The sequence below is a fragment of the Panthera uncia genome (genome assembly GCF_023721935.1).
Source record: "Panthera uncia isolate 11264 chromosome E2 unlocalized genomic scaffold, Puncia_PCG_1.0 HiC_scaffold_19, whole genome shotgun sequence".
NCBI lineage: Eukaryota > Metazoa > Chordata > Mammalia > Carnivora > Felidae > Panthera > Panthera uncia.
Window position 1 is genome coordinate 18,792,377 of NW_026057588.1, and position 23,544 is coordinate 18,815,920.

Sequence of the window (23,544 nt, forward strand, 5' to 3'; positions counted from 1 at the left end):
ATTTTAAGCCAGAGAAGGAGCCATTCGCCAGACAGGGTAATCACGACTGATTTTCTCTTGTCCCTTTTTCTCTCCCAACCCTGTCCCAAGGCCGGTTCCAATCAGACAGCTGCAGTAGCAGAGGCAGCACCAGTACCCAAAACCCCGGGGGAAACCCCCTCCCACTTCCTCTAGAGGACCTGGGAAACGGGACCTGTAGTCCAAAGATGCAGGGGAAACCTTCATCTTTTTCCTCTCCTGTTTCTGCTGCTGTTTTGCCCCATAAGTGGCCTTAAACACACAGAACTGCATGGCCATTTCTCCACGAAAAGCAATCTACCTGGACAGAGGCCCGGGGACAGGGCCTCTAGAGCATCTAGAAAATGGTGAATGTGAGGAAAATCCCGGAAAAAAGAGAGAGTGTACCAGAGGGAGGGCATTCCCCATTTCTATTTATGACCCAACATGAGCTGGGCTTGCCCCAAGTTGAGCATATTCAGAACAGATGGAAAACAGAGTAGCAGTCACCACCCACAGAAACTGAGACAGAATCTGTGGCCTGAACAAAGGGAGTTGCTGACTTCCTGCTAAAATAAACAACAAAAACAACAAGGTCAACATTCTCCAGAGAATTTAAAAAGAAATCAGTCTCACACTACAATATTTAAAATATCCAGAACAGAGTACACAATACACAAAGAATCAGGAAAACCAGATCAATTGTCAAGGGAAAAGATTATCAGTAGGTATGACCCCCAAGATGGCTCAGAAATGGGAACTGTCATATACTATTATAACCATGGTCCATAAGAGAAGGAGGGGTGAGCACTCCTAAGTGGAACGATAAAAGTTATCAGCAAAGACTTTAAAAAATATATTTAAAAAATGCAGGGGGGAGGTGCCTGGATGGCTCAGTCAGTTAAGCATCTGACTTTGGCTCAGGTCATGATCTCACTGTCTATGAGTTCAAGCCCCATGTCGGGCTCTGTGCTGACAGCTCTGAGCCTGGAGCCTGCTTCGGATTCTGTGTCTCCCTCTCTCTCTGCCCCTCCCCTGCTCGCATTCTGTCTCTGTCTCTGTCTCTCTCTCTCTCAAAAATAAATAAGCATTATTAAAATCTTTTTAAGTTCTCAGCAAAGAAATATAAACTATAAAAAAATTTCAAATGAAAATTTTAGAACTGAAAAATACATCAAATTTAAAAGTTCACCAGATGGTGAAATTCAGCAGGATGGAGATAAAAGAAGACTGAATTAAGTTAAAGATAGATCAGAAGAATTATTAACCTGAAGAACAGCAAGAAAAAAAGGTTGAAAAAAAATGAGCAGAGTCTCAGGGACCTTTTGGACAGTATCAAAAAGTGTGACATTTGTCTCATCAGGGTCTCAAAAGAAGAGGAGAAAGAGACGGGGGGGGTGCAGAAAAACTATCTGTGGAATAGCAGCCGCACACGCTCCGAATCTGATGAAAGACAGAAACTTACAAATGAAAAACCGCAATGAGCCCCGAACATGAGAAACAGGAGGGAAACTACACCCATGCACATCATAATTAAATTGCTCAAACCAGAAACAGAGAAAATCTCAAAAGCAGTCAAAGGAAAAAGACGTGTTGCAAACAGAGGAACGACAAAAAAGGTGACAGGAGGATTTGCAACGGGAACGATGCGGCAAGCAGAGAGTACAGCAGTATCTTTAAAATACAGGGGGGGAAATTTGTCAACCTAGAATCTATACCTAGCAAAAATACTTTTTTTCAAAACCAAAGCTGAAATAATTTTTCCAGACATACAAAGGCTGAGAAGAATTCATTATCAGCAGACTCACAATACAAGATAATAGTGAAGGAGGCCCTTCAGGGAAAAGGCAAATGATGCCAGATGGAAATCTGGATCCACACAAAGAGTGAAAAGCACTGATAGTAACTACAAAGGTAAATCAAAACTTCCAGGGCCAGTCTTTATTGAAATTGGCTCCTTTCCTATCATCAATCTTACAGAACACTGTGTAAGACAGTATTACACTTATGTATCTATCCAATTACACTGAATTTTCAAATCATACCTTGCTGCCGGTGTATCTGGCTCAGCGTATATGGTTATTCCCCTCTTCGTTGGCCAGTACGCTGAAGATTCAGCACACTGTAAAAAAAAGAATATGTATGCAAGCAAGATATATATTTTTTTTAAACAATTTTTTAGTTTTTTTTTAACGTTTATTTATTTTTGAGACAGAGAGAGACAGAGCATGAACAGGGGAGGGTCAGAGAGAGAGGGAGACACAGCATCCAAAACAGGCTCCAGGCTCCGAGCTGTCAGCACGGAACCCGATGCAGGGCTCGAACTCACAGACTGTGAGATCATGACCTGAGCCGAAGTCGGACGCTCAACCGACTGAGCCACCCAGGTGCCCCAAGATATATATTCTTAAGAAAGGAACCAAAATTCCACGGGAACTACTCTCATAACAACCATCCCAGGTAATTTTCAGGCAACACAGACACAGAGAGACAAAGAACTGGAACACTGGGGGGATTATGCCATTGCTATAACCACTAGATTAAAGTGTCCAAGTAGCAAGCAGCTGGCACTTCAGATACTCAGTATTTCAAATGTCCTGTAATTATTTCACTTGTCTTCTCAAAGGAACTGGAAGGACGGGTTAGACTAACTATTACAATGTCCCATAATCTCAGGTTTTCACACCCTTGCTAAATGAGCATAAACACCCTTCTGTACAGAAGCCACGAGGCCAAGAACAAGAAGGAAGCTGCAGTTATCTTGTTCTTTAGAAACAAAGCAAATTCACAAACTGTATTTTTTCCTGAAAAAAATCACTATCATAGCCAAGGATTTCTTACTAGAAAATATATTTTTGGTTCCTAGATTTCAAAGGAGACTATTCTAAAATTAACATTATATGAACTTTGTATCTAATGAATATTTAAAAGCACAACCTTATTTATATCTTTCAAAGAGATGCGCTGTTGTTTCATTTCAGATATTTTTTTAGGTGAACCTCTCAATGAATCCATATTACATTTTACACTTTTATCTGCAAAATAAAAAGTGATAAAAGAGCTTAGAAAGTACTATTAATAGAAAATAGGACACAAAGGAGAATTTTTACCATACTATTATAAAACCTTAATACATGAAATTATTATAGAATAGGGTTTTACACTGAACCTTGAGGGTATTAAATTTTTAAAATCTTGTTTCAACCCTTATCACATAAAAAAAAAGTTTAAATAATTCTTCTACTGGCTTACTAACAATTGAACATAATTTACTTTCCCCACTTGGTGGACTATATTTTTCGAAGAGGGCCACAACATGTCCCCCAACACGTGTGCTCTTCTTAGAGTGTGACACTAACACCTGTCCCATTGACAGATGGGCTCTGTATTCCCTTCTCATGAGCCTGGGGGGTGGGGAGCTGTAAACGACACAGAAGTGGTGTTATGAGACTTCTAAAGCTAGACGGTGAAAACGCCACATACTAATGACCAGTTCTCCTAGATGCTTTTTTTTTTTTAATATGAAATTTATTGTCAAATTGGTTTCCATACAACACCCAGTACTCATCCCAAACAGGTGCCCTCCTCAATACCCATCACTCACCCACCCCTCCCTCCCACCCCCATCAACCCTCAGTTTGTTCTCAGTTTTTAAGAGTCTGTTATATTTTGGCTCCCTCCCTCTCTAGCCTTTTTTTTTTTTCCTTCCCCTCCCCCACGGTCTTCTGTTAAGTTTCTCAGGATCCACATAATAATGAAAACATATGCTGTCTTTCTCTGTATGACTTATTTCACTTAGTGTAACACTCTCCAGTTCTATCCACGTTGCTACAAAAGGACATATTTCATTCTTTCTCATTGCCACGTAGTACTCCATTGTGTATATAAACCGCAATTTATTTATCCATTCATCAGTTGATGGACCTTTAGGTTCTTTCCATAATTTGGCTACTGTTGAAAGTGCTGCTATAAACATTGGGGTACAAGTGCCCCTGTGCATCAACACTCCTGTATCCCTTGGGTCAATTCCTAGCAGTGCTATTGCTGGGTCATAGGGTAGGTCTATTTTTAATTTTTTGAGGAAGCTCCACACTGTTTTCCAGAGAGGCTGCACCAGTTTGCATTCCCACCAACAGTGCAAGAGGGTTCCCGTTTCTCCACATCCTCGCCAGCATCTATAGTCTCCTGATTTGTTCATTTTAGCCACTCTGACTGGCGTGAGGTGGTATCTCAGTGTGGTTTGTTTTTTTTTTTTTTTTTTTAATTTTTTTTTTTCAACATTTTTTATTTATTTTTTGGGACAGAGAGAGACAGAGCATGAACGGGGGAGGGGCAGAGAGAGAGGGAGACACAGAATCGGAAACAGGCTCCAGGCTCCGAGCCATCAGCCCAGAGCCTGACGCGGGGCTCGAACTCATGGACCGCAAGATCGTGACCTGGCTGAAGTCGGACGCTTAACCGACTGCGCCACCCAGGCGCCCCCTCAGTGTGGTTTTGATTTGTATTTCCCTGATGAGGAGCAACATTGAGCATCTTTCCACGTGCTTGTTGGCCATCTGGATGTCTTCTTTAGAGAAGCGTCTATTCACGTTTCCTGCCCATTTCTTCACTGGATTGTTTTTTGGGTGTGGAGTTTGGTGAGCTCTTTATAGATTTTGGATACTAGCCCTTTGTCCAATATGTCATTTGCAAATATCTTTTCCCATTCCACCGGTTGCCTTTTAGTTTTGTTGATTGTTTCCTTTGCAGTGCAGAAGCTTTTTATCTTCATGAGGTCCCAATAGTTCATTTTTGCTTTTAATTCCCTCGCCTTTGGGGATGTGTCAAGTAAAAGATTGCTGCGGCTGAGGTCAGAGAAGGTTTTTCCTGCTTTCTCCTCTAGGGCTTTGATGGTTTCCTGTCTCACATTCAGGTCCTTTATCCATTTTGAGTTTGTTTTTGTGAATGGTGTAAGAAAGTGGTCTAGTTTCATCCTTCTACATGTTGCTGTCCAGTTCTCCCAGCACCATTTGTTAAAGAGACTGTCTTTTTTCCGTTGGATATTCTTTCCTGCTTTGTCAAAGATTAGTTGGCCATACTTTTGTGGTCTAGTTCTGGGGTTTCTATTCTATTCCATTGGTCTATGTGTCTGTTTTTGTGCCAATACCATGCTGTCTTGATGATTACAGCTTTGTAGTAGAGGCTAAAGTCTGGGATTGTGATGCCTCCCACTTTGGTCGTCTTCTTCAAAATTACTTTGGCTATTCAGGGTCTTTTGTGGTTCCACACAAATTTTAGGATTGCTTGTTCTAGCTTCGAGAAGAATGCTGGTTCAATTTTTATTGGGACTGCACTGAATGTGTAGACAGCTTTGGGTAGTATTGACATTTTAACATTTATTCTCCCAATCCATGAGCACAGCATGTTTTTCCATTTCTTTATATCTTCTTCAATTTCCTTCGTAAGCTTTCTATAGTTTTCAGCATACAGATCTTTTACATCTTTGGTGAGGTTTATTCCTAGGTATTTTATGCTTCTTGGTGCAACTGTGAATGGGATCAGCTTCTTGATTTGTCTTTCTCTCGCTTCATTATTAGTGTACAAGAATGCAACTGATTTCTGTACATTGATTTTGTATGCTGAGATTTTGCTGAATTCATGTATGAGTTCTAGCAGACTTTTGGTGGAGGCTATCAGATTTTCCATGTATATCATGTCATCTGCAAAAAGTGAAAGCTTAACTTCATCTTTGCCAATTTTGATGCCTTTGATTTCCTTTTGTTGTCTGATTGCTGATGCTAGAACTTCCAACACTATGTTAAACAAGCAGTGAGAGTGGACATCCCTGTTGTGTTCCTGATCTCAGGGAGAAAGCTCTCAGTTTTTCCCCATTGAGGATGATATTAGCTGTGGGCTTTTCATAAATGGCTTTTATGATGTTTAAGTACGTTCCTTCTATCCCGACTTTCTCAAGGGTTTTTAAGAAAGGATGCTGAATTTTGTCAAATGCTTTTTCTGCACCGATTGACAGGATCATATGGTTCTTATCTTTTATTAATGTGATGTATCACGTTGATTGATTTGCAAATGTTGAACCAGCCCTGCAGCCCAGGAATGAATCCCACTTGATCATGGTGAATAATTCTTTTTATATGCTGTTGAATTCAATTTGCTAGTATCTTACTGAGAATTTTTGCATCCACATTCATCAGGGATATATATTGGCCTGTAGTTCTCTTTTTTTGCTGGGTCTCTGTCTGGTTTAGGAATCAAAGTAATGCTGGCTTCACAGCATGAGTCTGGAAGTTTTCCTTCCCTTTCTATTTTTTGGAACAGCTTGAGAAGGATAGGTATTATCTCTGCTTTAAATGTCTGGTAGAATTCCCCTTGGAAGCCATCTGGTCCTGGACTCTTGTGGGAGATTTTTGGTAACGGATTCAATTTCTTCGCTGGTTATGGGTCTGTTCAAGTTTTCTATTTCTTCCTGTTTGAGTTTTGGAAGTGTGTGGGTGCTCAGGAATTTGTCCATTTCTTCCAGGTTGTCCAGTTTGTTGACATATAGTTTTTCATAGTATACTCTGATAATTGCTTGTTATTTCTGAGGGATTGATTGTAATAATTCCATTTTCATTCATGATTTTATCTATTTGGGTCATCTCCCTTTTCTTTTTGAGAAGCCTGGCTAGAGGTTTAACCATTTTGTTTATTTTTTCAAAAAACAAACTCTTGGTTTCGTTGATCTGCTCTACAGTTTTTTTTTAGATTCTATATTGTTTATTTCTGCTCTGATCTTTATTATTTCTCTTCTTCTGCTGGGTTTGGGGTGTCTTTAGTATTCTGCTTCTATTTCTTTTAGGTGTGCTGTTAGATTTTGTATTTGGGATTTTTCTTGTTTCTTGAGATAGGCCTGGATTGCAATGTAATTTCCTCTCAGGACTGCCTTCGCTGCATCCCAAAGCGTTTGGATTCTTGTATTTTCATTTGTTGCCATATATTTTTTCATTTCTTCTCTAATTGCCTGGTTGACCCGTTCATTCTTTAGTAGGGCGTTCTTTAGCCTCCATGCTTTTGGAGGTTTTCCAGACTTTCCTGTGGTTCATTTCAAGCTTCATAGCATTGTGGTTTGAAAGTGTGCATGGTATGATCTCAATTCTTTTATACTCACGAAGGGCTGTTTTGTGACCCAGTATGTGATCTAACTGGGAGAATGTTCCATGTGCACTCGAGAAAAAAGTATATTCTGTTGCTTAAATATATCTATCAAGTCCATCTGATCCAATGTATCATTCAGGGCCCTTGTTTCTTTATTGATCCTATGTCTAGATGATCTATCCATTACTCTAAGTGGAGTATTAAAATTCCCTGCAATTACCACATTCTTATCAGTAAGATTGCTTATGTTTGTGATTGTTTTATATATTTGGGGGCTCCTGTATTCGGCACATAGACATTTATAATTGTTAGCTCTTCCTGATGGATAGACCCTGTGATTATTATATAATGCTTTCTTCCTCTCTTGTTACAGCCTTTAATTTAAAGTCTAGTTTGTCTGATATAAGTATGGCTACTCCAGCTTTCTTCTGACTTCCAGTAGCATGATAGATAGTTCTCCATCCCCTCACTTTCAATCTGAAGGTGTCCTCAGGTCTAAAATGAGTCTCTTTGTAGACAGCAAATAAATAGGTCTTGTTTTTTTATCCATTCTGATACCCTATGTCTTTTGGTTGGAGCATTTAGTCCATTTACATTCAGTGTTATTACAGAAAGATACGGGTTTAGAGTCATTGTGATGTCTGTAGGTTTCTGCTTGTAGTGATGTCTCTGGTACTTTGTGGTCTTTGCAACATTTCACTCACAGAATCCCCCTTAGGATCTCTTGTAGGGCTGGTTTAGTGGTGATGTATTCCTTCAGTTTTTGTTTGGGAAGACCTTTATCTCTCCTTCTATTCTGAATGACAGACTTGCTGGATAAAGGATTCTCGGTTGCATATTTTTTCTGCTCATCACATTGAAGATTTCCTGCCATTCCTTTCTGGCCAGCCAAGTTTCAGTAGATAGGTCTGTCACTAGTCTTATCGGTCTCCCTTTATATGTTCATCCTTAGCTGCTTTCAGAATTTTCTCTTTATCCTTGTATTTTGCCAGTTTCACTATGGTATGTCGTGCAGAAGATCGATTCAAGTTACGTCTGAAGGGAGTTCTCTGTGCCTCTTGGATTTCAATGCCTTTTTCCTTCCCCCGATCAGGGAAGTTCTCAGCTATGATTTGTTCAAGTACACCTTCAGCCCCATTCTCTCTCTCTTCCTCTTCTGGAATTCCTATTATATAGATATTGTTGTGTTTGATTGCATCACTTAGTTCTCTAATTTTCCCCTCATACTCCTGGATTTTTTTTATCTCTTTTTCTCAGTTTCCTCTTTTTCCATAATTTTATCTTCTAATTCACCTATTCTCTCCTCTGCCTCTTCAATCCGAGCTGTAGTCACCTCCATTTTACCTTGCACCTCATTTATAGCATTTTTAAGCTCCTCATGACTATTTCTTAGTCCCTTGATCTCTATAGCAATAGATTCCCTGCTGTCCTGTATACTTTTTTCAAGCCCAGCGATTAATTTTATGACTGTTATTCTAAATTCTGGTTCTGTTATATTGCTTAAATCGTTTTTGATCAATTCGTTAGCTGTTGCTACTTCCTGGAGTTCCTTTTGAGGAGAATTCTTCCGATTCATCACTTTCGATAGTCCCTGGGGTGGCACGGAACTGCAGGGCACATATATAAAATACACATATAAAATACACATATAAAATACAGATGTAAACATACATAGGCACATGTACACATACTCCTCAACTCCGTCCATGGAAGGGCCTGGGTGCAGTAACACCCCAACAGAAACAAACACCCCTAGCTCCCAGATCTTGGTTTCAAAATGCCACTCTCCATGAAAAAAAGCCAGGGCAACTTGGAGAAATGGTGGATTCCAGGGTTTCGAATAGGAATCGATACTAATATGAATTAATGAATAAAAAGGAATGATATATTTATGCTTCATGATAGCTGCCTACAAAGTATTTACAAGGTGAAGGGGAGCTTTCAGTGGAGAAGCCTGGCAGATGCTACCTTAATTAAGCAATCAAAGGATACAATTCATCAGTCATGGGACAAATCAAAGTTTTGTGTCACCTGGTAAGATGAGATAAGCTGAACACAGCATCCTCTTTTGAGGTATCCCTGCCACAGGTGCATCAGCTGAATCTTATGACAAAAACACCCACTACAATTGAGAGACAGTCTACAAAACGACTGGCCTATAGTCTTCAAAGGTGTCAAGGTCATGAAAGTCAAGGGAAGACTTGAGAAACTATTCCAGGCTGAAGGAGAAGGAGACGTAATCGCCCAAGCACAATAAGAAATGGCGAGCCACACCCTCTGCCATAAAGAAATGGCGGGACGAGTGGCCAAACCTGAATGGTGCCTGAGGCTTACGTGATCACGATGTGTCAATGTTAATTTTCTGATTTTTCTGGCTGTATTGTCAATATCTTTGAGAATACCTTTGTTTCTAGGAAAAACACGCTCAAGTACTGGGGAGCGATCCAGTCAGCAACTTCTCACGTGTTTTTGAAAGAGACTTCTCTGTCAAGCTAACTTTTCTGTAAGTCTGTGATTATCCTAAAATAAAAATCTCACTGAGAAAATGGATGTAAGCCCCATGAAAACAGAGACCTGTTTCCTTCCCTGAGTCCCTAGAATAGTCCTGACACCTAAGTGGTAATGACCATCTGATGAATAAATACACATGGATCAGGGATGTGAGCTAGTCTGTCACCGAAGTCAAGACAGTCTGTCTAGAACTGATAAGCCTAGAAATAGTAAATTAATCATAACTGTTTCAAAATTTGGAGATAACTGCCAAAATAAATAGCTAAGGGGTAAGATAAAGGCTTGCCTCTAATGAATGGCCTAGGGTGAGGAGAGGTTGGAAAGAGAAAATTACTTTCCATTACTCCTGTACTATTTGACTGTTTAAGCAAGTATTAACAAAGTATTGTACTTTCATTTAAAAAATGTAAGCAACTTCAAGGAGAAGTACCAAAAATTAATTAAAATACAATTGAGGGACGTCTGGGTGGTTCAGTTGGTTAAACTTCTGACTTTGGCTCAGGTCATGATCTCATGGTTCATGAGTCCGAGCCCTGTGTTATGCTCTGCGCTGACAGCTCAGAGCCTCAAGCCTGCTTCAGATTCTGTCTCCCTCTCTCTCTGCCTCTCCCCTGCTCATACTCTCTCTCAAATAAACAAACAAACTTAAAAAAAAAATACAGTTGAAATACCACCTCACTATGATCACAGGGAAAAGGAAATCTTTGCTTGGACAAGTAATATCTAATAATTTTGTTTTTCACATGACAACCAGTGACATCTCACATTAGCATTTCTTTAGTTTACCATCAATCTTTTCCTTTTCAAAGACATGCATAGTCCATTACAACACTGACTACAATAAGGAAAAAACGGGAAACTGTTTTGTCCGGCAATCCGGGGCTACTTAAAACAACAATGATCTATCCATATGACGGAAAGCTGTGCAGTGATTAAGCATAACGTCAAACGCCTGGTATTTTCCTACTCTGGTAGAAATGGGCACATATTTTTACTTCCATTTGTATTTCTTCCATCAGTAAAAGGGGCTCCTTTCAGCAGGAATTCTCATCTGGGACCCCAGCAGGAAGCACATCACAACACGGGGTTGGGGCCACGTGTGCCCGAGTCTGCCACAGGCCAGGCGCTGGGCCACATACGCTCTGTATGGGAGTAATGGATGGGAACCGTGCCTCTCCATGACACATAGGAGGGAGGGACACTGATAACCCTCTCACGTCACAGCTCATACCTTTAACCCACATGATCCTGGACACATCTGACCTAGAAAGAAGTTCACCCATATGTTAACCAAAACAGTACACAGAAGTTATGTGTAGTAGAATCCCATTTCTGTAAGATAAAAGTGGTATACCCAATCTCAAAACTGGACACTCTGGAAAGAAAGACTCTGGAAACTCCTTAGTAAGTGGCTATCAAAGATGGCAGGTTTTTAAAACTCTGCATAGCTGTATTTCTGTATGATAAACAACATTACTGAAGTCATTAAAAATAACGCTAAATGTAGGGAATCACTTCATTGGCCACAGCTTTAACTTAGTTGAGGTTTACAATGTACGTGCATGAAACAACACTCCCATAGGTACACATGTGCCTGACGTAAGAGGGAGTAAGTGGTGGAGGGTTGCCACAGGGGGTGAGCCAAGAATCAAAGAAGCTGGCAGATTCCGCTCTTGTCCAACATTTCCAACCCATTATGCACCTTGGAGACAGGGAATTAAAGACCGGGTATTTTCACCCTCACAAATGCCACTCATTTTTAGGTGAGCTGCTGCTTAAAAATTGCTCATAAACCCATATGTATACTCAGAGAACAAATAATAATCACTGGTGTGGGGCTGGGCTTGAAAAAATCAGTTTTACGCATAACGCCTCTTATACATGCTCTTTACATTACAATAAAATCCTCTAGGTAGGGACTGCACGGCAAATGATCTCTGCCAGCTTCTCCATCATACACGGGTTCCATGAAATTAAGAGAAAGAGAGAAAATTACCAGAGCCCTTCTGCACAACCCTTAATACTCTTTAGACAGTTGAGTGTTCTTTTACGCCGCCTATGAAATGCCACAAGCAAGTGAACTTACCCAGGATCACAGCAGTTGGCCCAAGGTCACCAACAACACCCTTGGGCCATGGATGCTGAAGAGACTGAGCCAGAAAAGTTAAACCATGTGAATCTGATGGAAAGAACACAATTCAGGATCAAAGCATGAAATAAACCCAAACTACAAATGCAAATTCACTGGCCTACTATTTCAGCTCTCGCTTTTGCTGGAAGGTCAGGGGGGGACCTAACTTGGGGCAGGAAAGCAGAGTGAAGGAGCTAAGGAAAACGGAATTGAGAGAGAAACATTTAAAATTGTTTCCACTGTCCATCACAGACTCTTCTCAGATTTCCGTGCTAATAAATAGCTCTTTTAAAACGTGTCTAAAATGGGGCGCCTGGGTGGCTCAGTACGTTAAGCATCCGACTTCAGCTCAGGTCATGATCTCACAGCTCGTGGGTTTGAGCCCTGCATCAGGCCCTGTGCTGACAGCTCAGAGCCTGGAACCTGTTTCAGATTCTGTGTCTCCTTCTCTCTCTGCCCCTCCCCTGCTCGCACTTTGTCTAAGATAAACCTAAAAAAAAAAAATTAAAAGTGTCTAAAATGGTAGGCATATGACCTTGTTTTAGTAATATCTTTAAATTATGAATTTATGGACTTCTGAAAATGTACTTCCATGTAATAAGAAATGGAGAACAGTTTTTTCCTGGTCTCATAAAAACAAACATCCTGTTGATAGGACCTCAAAACGTGCCACAAAATCACTACGATTAAAGTTAAAATATTAAATTCAGAGTCCCAGTCTCTGCCTCCGTATAGGGAAAGTATGCACAGCTTACATCAGTTCAGTAAGATTCATACAAATAAGACAATTAAAAAAACAACAACCTGTATCGATGAGGATGCACTCACTTTCCATTCCCTGAGAATCTTTTCCTTGCAAAAACATTGGCCAAAGAGTAAGTGCTGGATTGAGTTTACTGGAAAAGGATGCAGACTTTCTATTCAATCGTGGTTTCTCTACAGAATGAAGGTTTTTATTCTCCTTGGGTGATATGTAACGAGCAAAGTTCTTCGCAACCAGATCATCATTAACACAGACCTGCACAATTTTGGACGTTTCATAAATAAGACAAATAGAGTCAAGTAAGTGACTGCTCAGAAAATATCCCCAACTTGACCCCAAATTTCAACCTTCAGAAAAAATTATTTTATAGGACATAATTTGATAGAAACCAATTTCTTGACTTTTGCCCTGGTGATGATGAACTAGGTATTTCTGACCAGCCCACCTGATAAGGAAAACAGTAAGAATCTGCACAAAATATAAGAAGTATCTTCTTGAAAGCACTGGAGAGCTAACATCACTTTGCCAAGCAGAGATCTGGGGGGTTGGCAAGACAAAGCACAAATCATCAAATCATCAAAGGAAAAACTGACAGGGGCGCCTGGGTGGCTCAGTTAGTCATGATCTCATGGTCCGTGGGAGTCCGGCTCTGTTGACAGTGTGGAGCCTGCTCGGGATTCTGTCTCTGCCCATCCCCTGCTTGCGCGCACAGACACACACACGTTCTCTCCCTCTAAAAATAAAGAAACTTTAAAATAAACTTTAAGAAGGAGAAACTGATAAGTAAGACTTTATCAAAATTTAAATTTTCCGCTTCTCAAAAGATACTGTTAACAGATAAAGAGCAGGGGGGCCTGGGCAGCTCAGTTGGTTAAGTGTCCGACTCTTAATTGCGACTCAGGTCATGACCTCATGGTTCCTGGGATCAGGCCCCCTGCATCGGGCTCTGTGCTGACAGCCTGGAGCCTGCTTGAGATTCTCTCTCTTCCTCTTTCTCTGCCCCTTCCCCACTCATGCTCTCATAAATAAATAAATAAACAAACAAAATTTTTAAAAAAGAGAGATGAGCAACCTACAGATAGGGAGAAAAAAAATTTTTTTTAATGTTTACTTATTATTGAGAGAAAAAGAGCACAAGCAGGGGAGGGACAGAGAGAGGGAGACACCGAGTCTGAAGCAGGTTCCAGGCTCTGAGCTTTCAGCCCAGAGCCCAACGTGGGGCTTGAACTCATGAACTGTGAGATCATGACCTGAGCCGAAATTGGAAGCTCAACTGACTGAGCCACCCAGGCACCCCAAGGAAATATTTTTAAAATTTTCTATCTGGATGGACATGTATCCAGAATATATAAAGAACTCTCAAAACTTAGTAAAAAGATGACAAATAACCCATTTTAAAAATGGGTAAAACACAATGGAATATTACACAGCCATAAAAAAAGGATGAGATTTTTGCTATTCGCAACACCACAGATGGACCTAGAGGGTATTATGCTAAGCGAAATAAGCCAGAAGACAAACACCATATGATTTCACTTATGTGTCGAATGTAAAAAGCAACAATAAACAAACAGCAGAAACAGAACCATAAATACAGAGACCTGACGGTTGCCAGAGGAGATGGGGGAAGGGGAAGGTACAACATGGGTGAAGGGGAGTAGGAGATACAGGCTTCCAGTTATGGAATGAAACAGTCACAAGGAAAAAAGGTTCACAGGGAATATAGTCAATGGTATTGTAATAGTGTTGCACGTGACAAATGGGAGCCACACTTGTGGTGACCATAGCACGGTACAGGCTCATTAAATCACTATGTTGTACATCTCAAACTGACGTAATGTTATGTATCAAATATATTTCCATTTAAAAAGTCATCAAAAATGGGCAAAATACCCAAATACTTCATCAAAGAAGATACATGGATTGCAACAGCATATGAAAAGATATGTAACATCATGAGTCGTTAGGGAAAATGCACAGTTAAACCACAATGAGATACCACCACACACCCGTCAAAGTGGCCAGAGAAGTGTTGGAGAGGAAGTGGAGGAACCAGCGTCACACGTTGTTCACGGAATTGTAAAACAGTTGATCCCTTTGGAAAACAACAGGCCATCTCTTAATACCTACACTACCACCCAGAAATTTGACTCCCACGTATTTATTTTCCCAAGAGAAATGAATGCATGGGTTCACAGGAAGAACTGTACGTGAATAGTCATAGCAGTTTTTTTAACAGTCCCCAACGGTTCCCAAATTCAAATGTCCACCAAGAAGTGAACAGATAAACACACTGTAATATATCCAGACAACGGCAGAGTATTTGACAATAAAAGGGATAAGGTGGACATATGCTAAAAGCATTCTGCTGAGTAAAAGAAGCCAGGTAAAAAAGAAAACACCCTGTGCTTCCTTAGAGAGCCAGAAAAGGGATGGTGGGTCCTGTTTTTCTTTTCCTGACAATTACGACCTCATGCACCCACTGTGAGTTCTCTCTGCTAGTAAGCATGCCTTCTGCACTCCCCGCCCTTGAAGTAAGAACAACTTATCGTCTGCACACCACCACACAGAAGAAAAGAGACCTCCTGGAAAAGCAAAAAGAAAGAAGTCGGTAAAGAACTTGTTCAAAGATGTTTTACAAGACTCTCCAAGAGCCAACATTTTGTTACTTTTACCAAAGTGAAAAATAAGCAGTGAAATGTAAAAATAAGCAATGTGAAATTGACAAGGATGTGGGAGAAACCCAAAATGCACCACCAAGAGTAACAAGGGAACCTTACTGCAAATGAGTAACATCATCACCAGGAAGAGGGCTGGGCAAGAAAACAGCCCACCTAAGTAACTTTGGAATAGCCGAAACAGTGTTTCAGCTGCACCTGTAAGGCTAAAAACAAACTTCTTTTTCATACCAATGTGGGTGAGCAATTCCAGAATTACTCCATGCGAATACTAGCATTAATCAAACAAGTATGTGGTAGCTAACAAGAGGTTTCCCCGCTGTTGGGAACAGGTGTCACGATAAGGAATGGGGAGGGCCAGAAAGAAACCTGCGATGCCGGACTAGAATGAGAGATGCGGAGTTGTGTGTGCATGGACGAGCGAGCGCACGTGCACATACTTCCTAACTGTCTGCAGAGACGGCCTACAATCACCGGCCCCCGGGAGCCACAGAGCACACCTTGTGCCCTGGTCTTGCTATCTGAATACCATTCTTGTGCAAGAAGCAGCTGATTCCAGAGCTGGGCTGGAAGATGACAAAATTGGCCTAGAGCACCTCATGGTACCAAAATGTAGAAAGTTTTCAACAATGATGGGGTACACTGAAAGGACACATAGGCCACTTTGAAGAAGCTGCTAATGGCCAAATCGGTGACAATTTGAGCAAGAAAATAAGGACAGCAATGGATTATATCCCTTAGAGTAAAACAAACAGCCCAGAGTCCATACTAAGATAAATTACTGAATCAATTTAATAAGTGGGGGGAGAAGGGCCAGTTCTTCTTTACACAATTCCAATTAAAGAACGTAGAAGGCCTGGGGTGCCCGTGTGGCTCAGTCGGTTAAGTGTCCAGCTTCAGCTCAGGCCACGATCTTGTGGTCCGTGAGTTTGAGCCCCGCATCGGGCTCCGTGCTGAAAGCTCAGAGCCTGGAGCCTGCTTCGGATTCTGTGCTGCCCTCTCTCTCTGTGCCCCTGCCCCAATCGTGCTCTGTCTCGGTCTCTCAAAAATGAACAAATGTTAAAACAAATTTTTTTCAAAATGTAGAAGGCCTGACACAAAAGGGGCAAGCACCACAGAAATAAGCCCTGCAGGCAAGAATCACTGAGGCGTATCTGCACAGCCCCAGAATATCTCCCCGTAAGATACGTCACAATTTGAAAAGGAAAAAGCAGTAACTGCACAGGGCACACCCGGCGGACACCACCTTAACCAGGTGATGGAGGTGAGCCCGACGCCAACATCAGAAACCCCCTGCGAGGATGCAGACAAGGGCACGAAGGTCACTTCTGTAACATTCTTGCCCCAAATGTACCACCTCAGTCCAATCACATCAGGCAAACCCAAGTTGAGCAACATTCTACAAAATAACTGGACAACACTCCAGAAGTGTCAAGGTCTTAGAAGATGAGGAAAGACCGAGGAACTACCACCGACAGGAGGAGACTAAGGAGACAGCATGAGATCCTGGATCAGGTCCTAGAGCAGAGAAAGCAATTTAGTGGGAAAATGGGAAAAACTCAAACTAGGTCCATGGATTTGCCGAAACAGCATTTTAGGGGCATCTGGGTGGCTCTAGTCAGTTAAGCATTTGACCCTCGATTTGAGCTTAGGTCACGATCTCACGGTTCGTGGGTTTCAAGCCCTGTGTCAGGCTCTGGGCTTGTAGCGCCAAGCATCCTTACAATTCTCTCTCCCTCTCTCTCTGCCCCTCGCCCCCACTCGGCATGTGCATTTGCACTCTGTCTCAAAATAAAAATGTTTTAAATGTTTGTTTATTTTTGAGAAAGACCGAACACGAGCAGGAGAGGGGCAGAGAGAAAGGAAGACACAGAATTGGAAGCAGGCTCCAGCCTCTGAGCTGTCAGCACAGAGCCCAACACGGGGCTTGAACTCACCAACTGTGAGACCATGACCTGAGCTGAAGGTGGACACCTAACCGACTGAGACACCCAGGCGCCCCAAAAATAAAATAAATCCACAGTTAAGATGCCTCCTGTTGCTCCATCTTTTTGCCCTGTGCCACCCTCCATAAGGGGGGCAGCCACCCTAATGGTAATGGCTCATAACGGGGGTAGGGAGTTCACGTTATGCCCACCTCCTCTCTACTTAGGTTATCTCAATTTTCTACGATGAGCACATATTACACATAGTGAGAAAATTATGGATGGAAAAAAAGCAACGAACTCAAAGCTATACAAATATGTGTATTTATAAAAATTACGTCCTGGGGGGCACGTGGGTGGCTCAGTCAGTTAAGCATCCGATTCTTGATTTTGGCTCAGATCTCACGGTTCGTGAAATGGAGCCCCAAGCTGGTCTCTGTGCTGACAGCAGGGAGCCTGATGCGGGGCTTGCGCTCATGAACCACGTGATCATAACCTGAGCCGAAGTCAGACACTCAACAGACTGAGCCACCCAGGCACCCCAACTTTTTTATTTTCTTGAAGTTTATTTATTTTGAGAAAGAGCAAGAGCATGCACGCGTGGGGGGGGAGGGGCAGAGGCAGAAGAAGAGAGAGAATTCCAAGCAGGCTCCACGCGGGGCACGGTGCCTGACGTGGGGCTCCATCCCATGATCTGAGATCATGCCCTGAGCCGAGATCAAGTTGGACACTTAACCGACTGGACCACCCCGGGGCCCCTAGGTGTGAATGACGTCCTTTTCTTTAGTGTTTACTCTTTATTAAAATAAAACACTTAAGCAACGACAAAACATTCTCCAAATGCAATTCGTTCACTTACTTTCTCATTTTTTATGGTTACGTAAAGGTAGACCTCAAAAGTATCTTCTTCCACAGCGCACAATTTGGCCTCCACCTGGGTAGTCGCTAAACAGCACGAATGAACAGACGTAAAAGAGCTGATATTAAAAGTGTACTTGGAACAATTGTATTCCACCCATCAATCTGTACTCACCACTTAGCATCACCCAGAGCCACCAGGGCTGCCAGCCTCCCCCCCAGGGGCGGTGGGTGGGCGGAGACCAAGGCTCTCCCCTCGTGGAATCACCCACGCTGCCCCTGCCTGCGAACACCCTGAGCAGCTCTTGGCCCTCTTCCCTTCCGGTGCCTCCCAAATCCACTTCCCGCTCAGTCTCCCGCCTGAGTCACTCCACACTGCCGATGCCCCGGCAAACAGAGCTCCCGGCGCCTCTCTGAGACCCAAGAAGCCACGCTGCAGTTCTAGGCTTGGGCACCTTCAGGCCCCACGCGAAGTCCGTCACAAACGCGTTTCATTTCACAACTGTCACCATCATTCCCGGGTGAGGAGACCGGGCTCAGAGAAGGCTGCAGGGCAGGATGCAATCCCAGGAGCTCTGCTCCCTCCACACCTGTATCTCCTAGTGTCCCCCCCCCCCCCCCCGACCCTGTGGGCTCGCAAGGGCCCAAACTCCACAACCGGAGACCTTCCCAACCTCTCCTGTCTCCCAGGCCCCAGCACCTGGCTCTCCCTTCGCCCAGACAGTGGGGCGCCCAGACAGTGGGGCAGACATATCTGTCTCCCCAGCTGCCCCATATCTGTCTCCCCAGCCCTGTAAGCGGCACAGGGGAGGGGCCAGGACCCCAGCAGGCACCAGGCAGCAGCCCAGGCATTTCACCCCCACTCTTCCTCAGAACAGCTCTGGGAGGCAGGCATAGGCATTTGGCTCTTGACTGCCAGGGGTCAGGACAGACGTCACACGAGACTGTACTTTACGGTCAACAATACAAAGAGAGCACACTGTATAGCTTCTCTGAGACTGCCTATGCATCTTAAATAGGCAACAATGATCATTACACATCACTGAAAAAAGAGAGGCTTTCCATCAACTGCAGGTTTAGTGAAATGCACGGACATTTATTTTGTAGTGCACAGCTTCCATGCAAACCAAGGGGCGGGACTATTGTTGGGGAAGGGTCCCTCACCCGAACAGCCCCTTTCTCACTCTCCATGACTGACATCCACACCCACTCCCAAAATTTCAGGGGTGCAGAGTCACTGTGACACAGGGTGGACGGAGTTCCAGGTAACAGATGAACACGCACATCTCAAACCCCCTCACCAACGGAAGGATAAACCCCCTGAGTGTCAGTTCAAAGCAGGCTGCGGTGATGATGCACCTGCCTTACCTTTCAGGATGTTCTGAAAGTACTGAATAGCTGCACTGTCCCACTTCTTGGCAGGTCTGGAACAGGAAACAGATGCCACCTTATCAAACACAAACCTGAGGCTAGGACACCAACATCATTTTGTAAGCCACAAGCTGGACGTTTCTGACACTGCGTGGTGAACATATGACACGGATGCTGGGGAGCTCGGCCCCGGCTCTGGCTTTGGGGGTGACCATCCCAGCCACGCCCTGCAGGGGGCCCTCTTGCCGCTGCCGCCTGCACCCAGTGCAGAACCTCACAGAGAACAGGCCCATCTTGGGGCTTCCAGAGTGGCCGGTGCATCGCCTTCCCAACACCAGTGTCCCCAGTGACCTGGGACATATCTGTCTCCCCAGCCAGAACGCAAGCTCCCTGGGGCAGGGACGCTGCGTGTGCAGCACTCCACACGTGACTGGTTAGACCAATATGGTAAGAGCGGCTGGGGGAAAGCTGGCCATCGGTGCCTCACAGCCTCTGTCTCCTGCTTTCTACCTATCACCTTGCCCTTTCCTGTGCTTGCTTTGGAAAGAAAATCTAAGAAGAGCTGTAGGCGGTGGAAGACAAGGAGAAACCAGTATTTGGAAGCAAGGAACAAAAATAATGGAAGTAAAGGTAGAGTGACCAGTTTTCTGTCTCCACTGGCTTGATTCCCCAGAGATGCCACCACCACGCTCCAGGGGCTGTTTTAAGGATCAAACGAGGGGCGCCTGGGTGGCTCAGTCGGTTGAGCACCGACTTCGGCTCAGGTCACGATCTCGGGGTCCGTGAGTTCGAGCCCCGCATCGGGCCCCTGTGCTGACAGCTCAGAGCCCGGAGCCTGTTTCAGATTCTGTGTCTCCCTCTCTCTGACCCTACCCCATTCATGCTCTGTCTCTCTCTGTCTCAAAAATAAATAAAAACGTTAAAAAAAAAATTTTTAAAAAAAGGATCAAACGAGGTAACATACACAAAGCACCCAGCCCCATGCCTGGGCTAAGATGTTGTTTTTACTAAAATAGATATTAAGCACATTACTTCAAGAAAATCACAAAGGGTTTCTAAAAGGAGGCAAAAAAAAAATTTAAGACAGTGGTTCTAAAACCTTGCTACACACAAAAAAATTACCTAGTAAGTTTTTAAGAATGAAAGAAAATGGCCCAAAAGAAAAATCGATCTAGGCTTTCACAGGTAAACCAATCATACAGTCTGTCTCTTTCTCTCACACAAAAAATAACCACATGAAGAGATACCCAACTTTGTAAGTTGGAAAAATACAAATTAAAAACAAAATACCATTTTCACCCAGGAAACAAGCAAAAATTTAAAAAGCCTGGTGATAATTAACGTTGCACAGGAAAAGAGCACTCTATACCCCAGTGATGCGAGTATAAATTGCTAGGCCTCCTGAAGGACCATGTGACAAAATCTACAGAAACCGTAAAACACATATTGTCACAGACGTTCTAGGTGAAGTGCAAACACAAAGGTACCACGTGTGCCTGCACGGAGGGTGCGTCCAAGGCTGAGAAAGCTCCCTGAGGAGCACCGCAGTGCTGGGAAGGTGGTGACCAGACGGGGAAGAAGGAGATACAGTCTGCCTCTGAGGGACAGCTGGGAGTGGACAGACCCGCACCAAAGGCAGCCCTGGAGGGGAAGGAGCTCGCTGCTCTGGAAGTGGGACCGGGAGGAGGCAGGGGCTGCTGCTGCCTGTGGGACCCACTCTCCCACAGTCTCTGAGGCCAGAGCGGTGTGGGCTGGCCGCAGGGAGCCTGGCGGGGCATCGGCAGGGACAAGATGGCTCAGCATCTATAGTGCAGCTTCTGAGGCCAGCCACAGGGCGATGCACTCACCCTCTCAAGGAAACTGTAGGTGCTGGGGGTGCAGGGAGTGGGAATGGAGGGTCTCCACAGATCCCATGAAAGCATCCACAAGAAGAGTGGCTTCCAAGTTCAGAGAACACGATGCAACATCACCAGGACGTGTAAGTTAAGCCGGAACTGTGCTGGGTGGGCCTTACACTTTTTCTTCCCACAATGCCACAGTCCAGGGTGGGGGGGTACCAGGTGGAAGGGCAGGGCTGCCTCAGGACCTCAGGTAGCACTTGGTCAAGACAGCAGAGATCGCAGCCATACTCCTGCCACAGTACTGCCCAGTGCAGGGACCCATCCTACACAAATATTGGCAATGCGGCCCACACTAGGAAAACGAGGCAGAGGTGGGGGGGGGGGGGCGGTGATATGTGCACACATACTGGCTGCGTGTACACATCTCCATACCCCTATGTTGCATACGCACGTATCCGCATTCTCACAGCAATGTTCAGCACACAGTGCTCTGGGAACACTCTAGCTGGCTCTCAAGACGGGAGTGGTTACGTACAGGAAACAGCCAGTTATGTTCACCACAGAAAGGCCAACAGTAGAAGGTGCTACGTTGTATTAGCAAAGAGCTTCAGCACACATTCTTAGGTTAAATTTGCAAATAAGGCAGTATGTTCTATTTTCATGAAAGGCTCCGCGCAAATGAACACATAGGAAGTCCTGAATGAGCTCTGCAAATTCAGAGCCTAGACAGGTCGCAGAGGCCTGGGTGGAGAGAGGGGCTGGAGAAAAATACAATGGGCAATTTTTTTTTTAAATACTCCATGAGCCTATACTTGGCAATGTTTCTCTTCACACTTAATTTCCTACTTTTTGTAACTTAAAAAAAAAAAATCGCAGAGCATGGAGCTCAGGCTCGCCTATAAGCCCCTCAACTGCAGCCTCTGGAGAGGGGTCTGCCCAGGGAATTCGGCCGCACGGCCAGGTGCCAGGTTCCACACATACCAACTCAGAAGATGCCTCCTGAGGAACAAAGAAGCCTCTAGAATCACTGAGCGCTACTCAAGGGGAAGAGACGCACTGTAACATCATCCACTTGATTTCGTGACTTTTACCCACGATTCAGCATCTGTTACAGGCGGTACTTACACAATTTCAGCGCTATCTTCGCAGAAGTCAATGTGTAACGTAACAGGTTTCGTGCAGTACAGTCTGAATTTTTTCGCTCGGTAGGGAAGCTGCATAAAAGTTTCTACTGCAACTCGGATGCTTAAGAGCAAAACAGAAACAGTTCCATTACAAAGAAAACTTACACATAAAGTATTTCTTTAAAGTACACCAATGCAATTAGCATACCTAAAATACACAAAAACCAATTCTTTGTTTCTAAGCGAGCCCCCAACAGCAGGAAGTGACTGGCAGACATCTGTTCAAATCAGGAGGAGGGAACTGGTTCTCAAGGTGGGGGTAAAGCACAGATACGTGACTAGCATGTAGGTGGATATTCAGTGTATCTGTCGTTAAAACTTCATGGTGTGGGGGCGGGAGGTACCAGAAAAATTATGTCTAACATGGCTCCTCAGACTGAGAAACACTAGGAAATAATGCACAATCCTGTGAAATCAATTCAACTTAAGATTTTTAAACATTAATTTCAACAGACAACCAGGATTATCTTAAAATTTCTGTAAATGAGCAGAAACTCATTGGGTTTTTTGAGGTGTTTTTATAATTAATGTTCATCAACGCTGCACAAAAGAGGGACTCAGATTTGATGAACACGTTGTTCAGCAGTTTCATTTCCATTCTTCAGGCAAACGACAGGCCACGTGCATCACCATTTCAACAGAAGCAGGTTCTCGATGCCCTGTATGGGCAGCCTCACCACGTCTTGTCTCAACCGTTCACAAAAAGGTGGCCGTCCTAACTCCCCCTCCAGGTCTCCCTGTGCTCTGTTTAATCACAGAGCACTCTTGCCCGAAAAAAGCAAAACTGAAAACTCCAAACACTAAAAATCTTTCCAAAGAATTCAACACAACACTTAATTTTATAACAATTCTGATTTCTTATAAAGGTGCGGAATCACAAGCTAGAAAGGCATCTTTTTCTTAAATGTCTGCCAATTCCCAATGTCCGATAAGTCCTTTAGCCACGAAACTCTTCCGCTCAAGATAAACCTCTCACTGCAACTAAAGTCTTTTGGAAGAAGGGTCCTCAAGTTAATTATCAAACCAATATCCTCTTACTCGGAGGCAGGAAACTATAAAAAAAAATTGCCACAAAGCCTCGCTTGTTGATAGTGTTTTCTAATGAACTCTTAGTGGGTGGTCCTAGAGTCAATGAGGGCTCCTTCTCAACTGTT

At 43.6% G+C, this 23,544-nt stretch overlaps 1 protein-coding gene across 2 annotated transcripts in view; it reads right to left on the reverse strand.

Moving 5' to 3' along the window:
* Window positions 1–23,544, reverse strand: part of TDRD12 (tudor domain containing 12) — a 72,285-nt gene that overhangs the window by 37,744 nt on the left and 10,997 nt on the right. For both annotated transcript variants that reach the window (XM_049621256.1, XM_049621255.1), the window contains exons 4-10: window positions 22,332–22,451; window positions 19,363–19,418; window positions 17,996–18,081; window positions 12,599–12,788; window positions 11,726–11,818; window positions 2,935–3,032; window positions 2,043–2,119 (exon numbers count right to left, since the gene is read on the reverse strand). In XM_049621256.1, coding sequence (XP_049477213.1) covers window positions 2,043–2,119; window positions 2,935–3,032; window positions 11,726–11,818; window positions 12,599–12,788; window positions 17,996–18,081; window positions 19,363–19,418; window positions 22,332–22,451 — 720 coding nt within the window. The remainder of the gene's footprint in view (window positions 1–2,042; window positions 2,120–2,934; window positions 3,033–11,725; window positions 11,819–12,598; window positions 12,789–17,995; window positions 18,082–19,362; window positions 19,419–22,331; window positions 22,452–23,544) is intronic.